At 41.6% G+C, this 12,398-nt stretch overlaps 1 protein-coding gene across 1 annotated transcript in view; it reads right to left on the minus strand.

The window, feature by feature from the left end:
- Positions 1-38: 38 nt before the first annotated feature.
- Positions 39-12,398, minus strand: part of LOC124044709 (ATP-binding cassette sub-family C member 8-like) — a 142,530-nt gene continuing 130,170 nt past the window's right edge. Inside the window, exons 34-39 of the mRNA XM_046364145.1 lie at positions 12,289-12,367; positions 12,080-12,188; positions 7,904-8,007; positions 6,603-6,736; positions 5,786-5,848; positions 39-1,629 (exon numbers count right to left, since the gene is read on the minus strand). Coding sequence (XP_046220101.1) covers positions 1,492-1,629; positions 5,786-5,848; positions 6,603-6,736; positions 7,904-8,007; positions 12,080-12,188; positions 12,289-12,367 — 627 coding nt within the window. The 3' untranslated portion in view covers positions 39-1,491. The remainder of the gene's footprint in view (positions 1,630-5,785; positions 5,849-6,602; positions 6,737-7,903; positions 8,008-12,079; positions 12,189-12,288; positions 12,368-12,398) is intronic.

Below are 12,398 nucleotides of genomic sequence, written 5' to 3' on the forward strand. Positions count from 1 at the left end.
TAACACTTTTCTAGTTACTACACGATTCCATAGTTGTGATGTCTTCACTATTATTCTACAATGTAGAAAATACTAAAAAATAAAGAAAAACCCTGGAATGAGTAGGTGTGTCCAAACGTTTGACTGGTACTGCATATATTGCTCATTTTGTAGTGTACAATTTCTGAGTGAATTCAGAAAAAGTGGGATACTGTTTGGATTTCTGTCTTCTGTAACCTCTTCAGACATCTAACATATTAGTCCAACACATGATATATTTCTGAAATTCCCAGATAATCACACAAAATTGAATTGTCATTCGGGAACAATTAGGACTACAATAATGGTGTCCCAGTTCATCGATCCTGCTGTCCCAGTCTTCCAAATGCAAACTGAAAATATGGTTGACTCAGTGGTCACAAACGGGCGTGTCATGCCTCCTGTGAAGATAAAACACTTTTTGTGGGATTAGGAAACTCTTTGAGGATTTCAGAGATCATGTGTTGGATTAACATGTTGGATAGATGTCTGAAGAGGTTACAGAAGACGGAAATGCATTCTAAATTCACCCTAGAAGGTTATTCATACATTCCCAATGACAGACAATCTTCCCAAACACTAATGACAATACATTGTTAAGAATATAATTAGGCAACACACTAAACTATTTTCTTTATCTCGGATAGTAGGCCAAAACATACATAATCTCAGTCCCTCTCATGCTGTTTACAAGGCTATGATTCACGTCCTACATTTTTTGTTTCTGGGATGCGTTCATCACTAGGCAACGTTTTGGAACGTTCAGATAGAAAGATGCTATATAGAACAAACATGCATCTCTGACCTGTAGAATAACGAATCACGTCGGCTCTATTAGTTTAATTTCTATCTGCAACGTTCGACAATGCTTGGCTGTTGAACGTGGCTCTAGAGAGTCAAAAGGGTGTCTGGCCCCCGAGCATCCAATCAGGGCTCACATGTCAGAGAGTGCGAGGCCGGTTTATGGTAGTGGTGAATGACTCCATGATTCACAAGCTTCTCAGTTACTATTGACTGTTGGAGCGTTCCTCTGCCCAGGCGTTGCTGGCGCATGCCAGAGCTTATGCCTGGATAGGTATTTTACATATCACCTAACCACATATGTTATAGCAATCTGGTGCCCGACGGCACAGTCGATGATGTGGCACGCAACCGTTGGTTGATGCATGCAACGTCTGAGCAGGGGAATGCGACCCATTTCTAGATCAACCCCAGAGTCAATTAGTGTCATTCTGACCCAGCCTTCCACAGCCGAGTCATTGCTCTGTACAGTGTGAGGTCACACAAATCTACCTTCCTGTCACTAAACTGTATGCAAAACACTGCTGCACAATGAGTATTTATGTTGTTTTTTTATTAACAAAGAATTCATATTTAATGTTCCGAATATCATACAGAATTAGAAAATAAAATTATAATATATAGCCCATGGTACAATTGCACTTTGGAATGTCCTCCCCTCTTTCTCATCGGTCACTTGTCCGCCTTGACGAAGGAGGCGAAGACACTGTCCTCTTTCTCCAGCAGCGCCTGGGGTCTGTCGTATTCTAGAATGAGCCCTCGCTTCATCACGATCACCAGGTCTGCTTTCAGGATGGTGTGGACACGATGCTGAGTAAAGAGAGAGAGCGACAGAGAACAAGTAGACAGAAATAAACAGATTAGAAGAAATATAAACGGTTTCAACAACTTCCATGTTTTGACATTCTGGGTTACATAGATTACGAATATGCAGTGGTGCAAAAAAAGTATTTAGTCAGCCACCAATTGTGCAAGTTCTTTGTGCAAGGCCTGTAATTTTCATCATAGGTACACTTCAACTATGACAGACAAAATGAGAAAAAAAATCCAGAAAATCACATTGTAGGATTTTTTATGAATTTGGTCACCTACAAACAAGCAAGATTTCTGGCTCTCACAGACCTGTAACTTCTTCTTTAAGAGGCTCCTCTGTCCTCCACTCATTACCCGTATTAATGGCACCTGTTTGAACTTGTTATCAGTATTAAAGATACCTGTCCAAACCTCAAACAGTCACACTCCAAACTCCACTATGGCCAAGACCAAAGAGCTGTCAAAGGACACCAGAAACAAAATTGTAGACCTGCACCAGGCTGGGAAGACTGAAACTGCAATAGGTAAGCAGCTTGGTTTGAAGAAATCAACTGTGGGAGCAGTTATTAGGAAATGGAAGACATACAAGACCACTGATAATCTCCCTCGATCTGGGGCTCCACGCAAGATCTCACCCCGTGGGGTCAAAATGATCACAAGAACGGTGAGCAAAAATCCCAGAACCATACGGGGGGACCTAGTGAATGACTTGCAGAGAGCTGGGACCAAAGTAACAAAGCCTACCATCAGTAACGTACTACGCCGCCAGGGACTCAAATCCTGCAGTGCCAGACGTGTCCCCCTGCTTAAGCCAGTACATGTCCAGGCCCGTCTGAAGTTTGCTAGAGAGCATTTGGATGATCCAGAAGAAGATTGGGAGAATGTCATATGGTCAGATGAAACCAAAATATAACTTTTTGGTAAAACCTCAACTCGTCATGTTTGGAGGACATAGAATGCTGAGTTGCATCCATAGAACACCATACCTACTGTGAAGCATGGGGGTGGAAACATTATGCTTTGGGGCTGTTTTTCTGCAAAGGGATCAGGACGACTGATCCGTGTAAAGGAAAGAATGAATGGGGCCATGTATCGTGAGATTTTGAGTGAAAACCTCCTTCCATCAGCAAGGGCATTGAAGATGAAACGTGGCTGGGTCTTTCAGCATGACAATGATCCCAAACACACCGCCCGGGCAACGAAGGAGTGGCTTCGTAAGAAGCATTTCAAGGTCCTGGAGTGGCCTAGCCAGTCACCAGATCTCAACCCCATAGAACATCTTTGGAGGGAGTTGAAAGTCCGTGTTGCCCAGCAACAGCCCCAAAACATCACTGCTCTAGAGGAGATCTGCATGGAGGAATGGGCCAAAATACCAGCAACAGTGTGTGAAAACCTTGTGAAGACTTGTGAATTCCCTCAGAATTCTACCCACGACGCGAGAGGAAATCATGAACCGAGGTCGAGCGAACCTGCTTGTTCTTGTGCAAAAAGCATTTACTTCCTTTCCCCCCACCCAATATAAATAACAGCATTATATATGCAATGTCATTTATAAATTCACAAGAGATATGATTAGAAATACACATAGCAATTGTTTTAGATTATTTTTCCCTGTGAAACCAGTCATATGGGAAGCAAACTGAAAATCATATCAACATGACGTATTGCCGGCCCCTTTTCCACAGTGTAACAGGCTATAAATAGCTGTGCCGTTATTCAGAATTGTAAGCGTAAGCCCTCGTAATTTAAAGGGATTACATTTGGAGACCCAAGCTATAGGCTTCTGTAGCGCCGAACCTGCCGAGTTGATTTATGAAAGCACTTTAGAATGTTTTAATTATATGCCCGGCCTTTTCTCATTTTTATTTGACCATTTGTGTCAAGTTAATTATTAGCCACTATCGGGAGCCATCTGTACCTAGCTATCTTCCGTCGAGGACCAGAGTTCTGCACCAGAACTGAAAATAATGTCTCCTAGGGTTCTCTCTCAATCTCCCTTTCCCATGGGAAACCACCATATATGGCTGCCTGGTCGTCACTTTTGACTCTTGATATTCTAACTTAAGATAATAAAAAGCATATTTGCTCCCACAGAATACAGTCCAATAGAAGAAAAAAAAACAAAGCAGCAGGACAGTGGCCCTCCAGCACTGCACTACCAGTTCAGATTGTTATATTTCTATGCTACCCAGTTCTACGTATGCTATATCTACACTCCCCTCCGTATGCATTTGGAAAGTGAAGCTTCAATTTTCAATTTGGCTCTATAATCCACCATTTTGGATTGAATATCAAATGTTTCATATGAGTTGAGGGTATTTTCATACCTGTTTTACTGTTAATAAATAAAAGCACTTTATATAGTTTGCCCATTTTAAGTATTCAAAAGTATTTGGACAAATTCACCTATAGAGTATTAAAGTAGTCAAAACTTCAGTATTTGGTCCTATATTCTTAGCACGCAATGACTAGATCAAGTGTGTGACTCTACAAACCTGCTGGATGCATTTGCCGTTTGTTTCGGTTGTGTTGTGTTTCGCCCAATAGGAAGTGAATGGTGAATGATGACTGGAGTCATTTCCTTTCTAAGTGAGTAGATAAGATATTTCTGGACACATAAATGAATCCTGATAGTGCAGTGATTCCGAAAAATCATCAATGAATCACAAATAATGATGATTGAGAAAGTTACAGAGGCTACAACAAAAGATGCTAAATTCTCACCATTACCAATAACGGGATATTAACATTTAAAGGGGGGGGGGGTATTTTTGTCCCTCTAACTTTCTCATTTTTTATCATTCACAATTCATTCATGATTATCCATAATCATGGTAGAATCCACACTAATGTAGACGTGTTACTTACAATCAAAGTGACAAAAATGACATTATTCACCATTCACTTCCTATTGGGCAAAAACACAATCCGAAACAACCAAAACAAGCTGTAAATGCGTCCAACAATTTTGTAGAGTCACAAGTTTGATGTAGTCACTGGGTGTGTTTGAGCAGTAAGTCTAACGAAGACGACGAGGGAAATTGGGAGAGGTGCATCTGTGGTCGCCGAAAGTCGGACACTCTAGTGGTTTTCCGACAGCATGGCTCAGATCAGCATAGCTGCTACGGTTTATAAAACTTTTCTATACCCCCATATCACACACTCAAACTAAAAATATAACGTGTGCAATTAATTGATTAGATTTCAAATATACATTTCATTTGTATACCCTGTAGCTTTTAGAATCAAGGCAAAGTTGGTTCCGGTTTCAGTCACTTCTTTGGCCGCGTTCGCACGGGTCAAACCAAAACACCCTAACGACTGACCAACTAGAGCCTCCCACAATGCAGGTGATGGCTGCATGGTGCAGTTGGTGAAAAGCGACTTGAAGGCGACTTCATCAAAAACTACATTACAAAAATCTTGTGATTAAAGGTCAAGTTCACGCAGTTGACATGTGATACAATTTTCATACCCATAATGCAACACACTTTGAACGACGGTCACCGTCTTGACAAAAGTGTTCCGCTCGAACGCAACCATTGTGGGCCAGGAAAACAGGACCAATTACTTTAACACACTAGAAGTGACTTTGTCCAAATACTTATGACTTCTTCCAATTGGGGGACTAAGTACATAAAGTGCTTTCATTTCTAAATGGTAAAATAGATGTGTATAAAAATACACTAAAATGAAAGGTGACATTCTGTACTGTCACCTCAAATCCAAAATGGTAGAGAGTACAGAGCCGTGTGGTAGAGACTACAGAGCCGTATGGTAGAGAGTACAGAGCCGTATGGTAGAGAGTACAGAGCCGTATGGTAGAGAGTACAGAGCCGTATGATAGAGAGTACAGAGCCGTATGGTAGAGAGTACAGAGCCGTATGGTAGAGAGTACAGAGCCGTATGATAGAGAGTACAGAGCCGTATGATAGAGAGTACAGAGCCGTATGATAGAGAGTACAGAGCCGTATGATAGAGAGTACAGAGCCGTATGGTAGAGAGTACAGAGCCGTATGATAGAGAGTACAGAGCCGTATGATAGAGAGCACAGAGCCACATTTCACTGTCCAAAAACATACGGAGGGGAGGGCATGTCACAACCTCTCAAGCATCTGGATTACACAAGACGAAGGTCATAGCGGATACTTACTGCTATAGTAACCACTGTTCTATCAGCGAAGGCAGTCATCACCACCTTCTGTAAGATGCTTTCCTGTGGGCACAAACACGAAGTCAAAAGACGACTAGGAAACATTTACAACATGATAGACTTACAACCATGACTCTTACGCACAGGGTTCACTGTACTTACAACAACAAAAAAGTCTAATAGTTTGGGCCTTCACTATTTCATTAAAACATCTTCTATATTACGTTGTGTGTTAAACACAAGTAATACCGGCGAGTTCACATGATTATTAGAGTCAAGAGTTAGAGGCTCACTGTCGGTTTAATGATTCCCTAGTTAAAATTATCAACAGCAGAATTTCCACCGAAACCTATCTCCCATTTAAGATATGCTCCATTTCCCCAGGGTTACCGCTGCGCTACTGTGAGCCAGTGTAGGCCTGTCACTGTGACAGGCAATTTAAGTGTGTGTGCGTGAATGTGCTCGCGTACGTGTGTGTGTGTGTGTGTGTGCAGCCAGCGTGCTGCAGTGAAAGGAACCTATTTTGGAAGCCCCATTACCTCCCTCCCACTGATTCCCCTCAGGTTCTCTTATACTCCTACCCCTTTTAAATGCATACCTCTATTCTCCCCGTTCATCTTTAGAATCAATTACTTTATCCTCTCGTTGTCACTCAACATCTCCCCTCCTCCCCGTTTTCCGTTCACCCACCCTCAGCCTTCTCCACTCTGACTCTCTCCTCTCCCCTCCCAACTCATCCTCTGCCTTCCCATTCCATCTCATCTCGTCCTTTTGCCAACCTGCCACACATACACACACACACACAAACACATCTCACCGTGGCCATGTCTATAGAGGCTGTGGCTTCGTCCATGATGAGGATGCTAGACTTCCTGACGAAGGCTCTGGCCAGACAGAAGAGCTGTCTCTGGCCCTGGCTGAAGTTCTCCCCTCCCTCTGTCACTGTGGCGTCTGCAACACAACAAATATTATCACCATAATACTAGACTTACTGCACGATACATATCTTTAGCCCGAGAGAACATTTGTATTGCAATGACATTACGTGACCTACAAAACATCACAGAAATATTGGTGCTCGACCCCATGAACATGGATTTGTCAAATTAATTGACCTTTTTCTGGCTGGCCAATGATAAATATCAAGTCAAATATTTAGCAACATTCTGTCTCTACATCTCTCTGTCACTGTCCAGTGTGCATAGCCACCCACCCACCCACACACACACACACACACACACACACACACACACACACACACACACACACACACACACACACACACACACACACACACACACACACACACACACACACACACACACACACACACACACACACACACACACACACACACACACACACACACTCTGATATTTCTTGTTTCTTTTTTCCTTCTTTCTTGGGTTCCCTTGTGAATTCGTATTGTACTGCTGGAGGTAGGAACACAAGCATTTTGCTGCACCTGCTTTAACATCTGCTCATCTGGCTACGCGACAAATCCACTCTGATTTGACACACTTTCTCCGTCGTAACTTGAGTACATCATGTGCGATAATTTCCTGCAGCCATTAGTCAGCGACAGCAGGAAGAGAGTGAGAGAGAGAGAGAGAGAGAGTCTAACGTTTGGAGCTGCCCTAACATCTTACAGCCACGATACAGAATGTACTCTAGGCTAGAGCTAGCTGCCCTAACATCTTACAGCCACGATACAGAATGTACTCTAGGCTAGAGCTAGCTGCCCTAACATCTTACAGCCACGATACAGAATGTACTCTAGGCTAGAGCTAGCTGCCCTAACATCTTACAGCCACGATACAGAATGTACTCTAAGCTAGAGCTAACTGACACATCCAACTGATCAGACAATGGGTGAGAGGAACGAGAGATTGGTCAAACCACCTTCATCTATCTTAACCAACCAGCAGGGTTGATCTGGGGTCAAGTCAGAGCGTTTGCTGCACTGATATACTGCTTTCCAAATCACACAGTATATAATGTTGTTGAGACTGATACATCTAAATCTCGTTAGGCTTCAGCTCTCAGCTCATATCTCTGAACGAGCTACGGTAGAACTTCAGAGCACGCACGCACGCACGCACACACACACACACTTACCCAGTCCTCCTGGTAGGGTCTTGACTACAGGTTTTAGCTGAGCGATGTCCAGAGCCTCCCACAGCATGTCATCAGTAGCCTTCATCTCTGGGTCCAGGTTAAACCTGATGATCACACACACAGACACACACTGACAGAGTTATACACTCAGCGAACTGTCCTTCTGCCCCTGAACAAGGGGCAAGTTAACCCACTGTTCCAAGGCCATCATTGAAAAAAAGAATGTGTTCTTAACTGACTTGCCTAGTTAAATAAAGGTCCAATTAAAAAATGTGTGCCAAATGTCAATGGAAGGGTTGTACCACTTTAAGTGGTTGACATTTTAACAATGTCAGTTCTGCAATTATTGTAAGAGCATGTGACAATAAAGAGCTGCACTGTGAAGAGGTTACTGTGCATTACATCACCGTAACTTAATGGCAGTTAGTTGCATGGAAGTAGCTGCAAATTTTGCATAAACTAACTGGCAACCAGTTATTTGAATATCCAGTAACTGCTAGTAACTTAGTTACAACTAGCTGCCAGTACCATCCTGTACTTTCATTGAACTTTTCTGATTACAAGCTAGTTTAACATTAGCTGACAACTACTAAGTGTGTTTTGTGGTGAGCAGTCAGCAAACTGACCTTCCTGTCACACCATCTGGTCAGTGAGCATGACATAGATCAGCACATTATATTCATGTGAAATTTACAATAACTACCTGCAGCCAGCTGACAGTAAATTTTTGCAAAATAAATATGAACTTCCTGGTGACCAACTGCCATTAAGTTACTGGAAAATTAACAGTGCAGCTCTTGATTGTCACACACTCTTACAAAGATTGTTGACCTGGGAGTGGACAAATTAACCGTCATCAACATAACAATAAACCCACTTAAACTGGTACAACACTTCCACTAATGGTTGGTACAAATACAATATATTTTAGACCACAACCCCAAATATGCAAATTTGGGGGCATGCCCCCACCTACATAATGCAGTATAAGCACACTTAATATAATATAATAATAATATATGCCATTTAGCAGACGCTTTTATCCAAAGCGACTTACAGTCATGTGTGCATACATTCTACGTATGGGTGGTCCCGGGAATCAAACCCACTACCCTGGCGTTACAAGCGTCATGCTCTACCAACTGAGCTACAGAGGACTTACAGACACAGAAAGACTCATATAGACTCAATTCTGCATACCAATACTCCTAATGCATTATAAGTATAATCATAATCACTTATAATGTACAGCAACACAGTGCTTCATAATTGCTGGTCCCTTTTTCAGTTCCATCAGTGTGATGAGTTTCTAACGTTGTTTTTTTTGTCAGTGAGCAGTCAAATCATTGTTACTGCATCAGAATCTTTTTTTTGTGTGGTGTGTTACAGCATACTATAAAGTTATCTTTGATTGCTTTAGGTAAAGTGATGAAATGCCTAAAGCAAACAGATAATACACCGTAAGCTGTTATGTTATGATCATCAGAAAAAATGTCAAAATATGCACCTCCAACAGAAAGTATCGAAGGAAAAAAGGAACGTGCCCAACTCTCGTATGTTCCTACGGTGATTTAATCAGACACAATAACAACAACGTTTTCGATCCGAGTTGGATCTTCGTCAGGTCAAAAAAACATTTTGAAATAAACTCAAGAGGCATGTACTGTACAGCCGGGTCAATTGAATACATATAATATATGAACCTCACCAAAAATATTACACAGTACACATACTGTACAGTACATTCAGAAAGTATTCACACCCTTTGCCTTTTTCCACATTTTGTTGTATGTTGCATGTACCTTCTTTGTGTGGAATAATAGTGTTTAACATGACTTTTTGAATGAAAACCTCATCTCTGTACCCCACATATACAATGATCTGTTAGGTCCCTCTGTCGAATTTCAAACACAGATTTAACCACGAAGACCAGAGGTTTTCCAATGCTTCGTAAAGAAGAGCACCTATTGGTTTAATGGTAAAAAAAAGCAGACGTTGAATATCCCTTTGAGCATGGTGAATGTATTAATTACACTTTGGATGGTGTATCAATACACCCAGTCACGACAAAGATGCAGGCGTCTTTCCTAACTCAGTTGCTGGAGAGGAAGGAAACCGTTTAGGTATTTCACCATGAGGCCAATGGTGACTTTAAAACAGTTACAGAGTTTAATGGCTGTGATAGGAGAAAACTGAGGAGGGATCAACAACATTGTAGTTACTCCACAAGGAATACAAGAATACAAATATTCCAAAACATGCATTCTGTTTGTAAAAAGGCACTAATGTAATACTGCAAATACTGCAATTCACTTTTTGTCCTGAATACAAATTGTTATGTTTGGAGCAAATCCAATGCAACACATTACTGAGTACCACGCTATATATTTTCAAGCATAGTTGTGGCTGCGTCATGTTATGGGTATGCTTGTAATCGTTAAGGACTGGGTAGTTTTTCAGGATAAAAAATAAACTGAATGGACATAAGCACAGGCAAAATCCTAGAGAAGAGGCTGATTCAGTCTGCTCTCCACCAGACACTGGGAGATTCACCTTTCAGCAGGACAATAACCTAAAACACAAAGCCAAATCTACACTGTAGTTGCTTATCAAGAAGAAAGTGAATGTTCCTGAGTGGACAAGTTACAGTTTTGACTTAAATCTACTTGAATTTTCAAAAGAATAATGGGCAAATGTTGCACAGTCCTGGTGTGGAAAGCTCTTAGAGACTAACCCAGAAAGACTCATAGCTGTAATCGCTGCCAAAGTTGCTTCTACAAAGTATTGACGCAGGGGTGTGAATACTTATGTAAATGAGATATTTCTGTATTTCATTTTCAATACATTTGCAAAAATGTCTCAAAATATGTTTTCACTTTTTCATTATTGGGGTATTGTGTGTAGACAGATGAGACAAAAAAAAATATTGAATCCATTTTGAATTCAGGCTGTAACACAACAAAATGGGGAATAAGTCAAGGGGGAAGAATACTTTCTGAAGGCTCTGTAAATACCTAACAGTTGTGTCTGTGTCGTAAGTGTAACTGTAGAACCTGTCATTGGTTCTACCTGGAACCAGAGGGTTCTTCATGAGAGGGTTCTAAATGGAACTCAAGTGTTTTGGCAAGTGTCCCATTCCACTTATTCCAGGTTCTGTGGGTATTTGCTCCTCCCTTACACTTGATTGATGAATTATGGTCACTAATTAGTATGGAACTCCCACACCTGGTGGTTTAGGTCTTAATTGAAAGGAAAAAACTAAAACCTGCAGATACTTGGCTCTCCATGGAATGAGTTTAACACCCCTACCCTACAGGGACAAAATGAAAACCTTTTTTGGTACGAACTAGCACCTTGTATTTTGAGAGTTTTTTGGTACATTCTAGCACCTTGTATTTTGCGTTTTTTGGTACAAACTAGCACCTTGTATTTAGAGTTTTTTGGTACAAACTAGCACCTTGTATTTTGAGAGTGTATGATTGGACGAGTAGTACTATCTCATAGCAGGACACGATACAGTATAACCTATAGGTATACTTCAAATCACACTCATGTGTCAAACGAGTTATTATTTACTGTACATGCCTCACAAGGATGTTTTAATCATTTTATCCCCTTCATTAAATAATCCTATTCTTTTCTGTTGTTTGATTGTGTCATTTTGGGCTTCTCCTGAATTTGCTTGATAGGGTGACAGTACTGCAGCACCCAACCCTAAATTATTCACTTTCTGTTTAGCCTGGTGCAAGACTTTTGAGCGGTCCAAAAATAAATCACTACAGTTGAGTTTTTCCGAGGGGCATCCTGCTCTCAAACACTTCCTAAGATAACTGCGATTGAAGTTGTCCAATTGACCCAGATACAAGTGAGAGTAGCTTCCATCTCTCATTTCCTCTCCTAAAACAACTCACACTAGGCACTAGGCAGTGTTTTTACAGGAGCACAGCACAAGGTGGTTTAAAACCTCAATACATTAGGCTCAACTACATATGTTCGTCTCAAGGTTCTTCACTCTTGGGGATGCAGGCTTTTGTTCCAGCCCAGCTAATCAAGGTTTTGATTATGAGTTGATCGGTTGAATTATTTGTAATGGTGCTAGCCACACTGAAGACAATGTGGCCCTCCAGAACCAAGACCTCTGGTCTAGATGGAACCGTAGTGTGAGGATTCTCTTACCGGATGGTTCCGCTGAATAAGATGGGGTCCTGGAGGATGATGGAGAATCGAGACCTCAGGGTCTGCAGAGGCAGCTTGGCGATGTCAATGTCATCTATGATGATACGCCCTGTTGGGAGAGTTGATCAGCTATGTTGGATTGACCCAGTCAAGCACAGGAGCTTATCGGGAACTTTAGTTTTAGAGTCGTAACAGTAGGCAGTGTTTACCCTCGAACATGTCGACCATGCGAAAGAAGGCCAGGGAGAAGGAAGACTTCCCACTTCCTGTCCTGCCACAGATCCCCACCTGGAAACCACAGGAAGTCTGTTTCATCTTC

Source organism: Oncorhynchus gorbuscha, linkage group LG01, assembly GCF_021184085.1.
Source record: "Oncorhynchus gorbuscha isolate QuinsamMale2020 ecotype Even-year linkage group LG01, OgorEven_v1.0, whole genome shotgun sequence".
Taxonomy (NCBI): domain Eukaryota; kingdom Metazoa; phylum Chordata; class Actinopteri; order Salmoniformes; family Salmonidae; genus Oncorhynchus; species Oncorhynchus gorbuscha.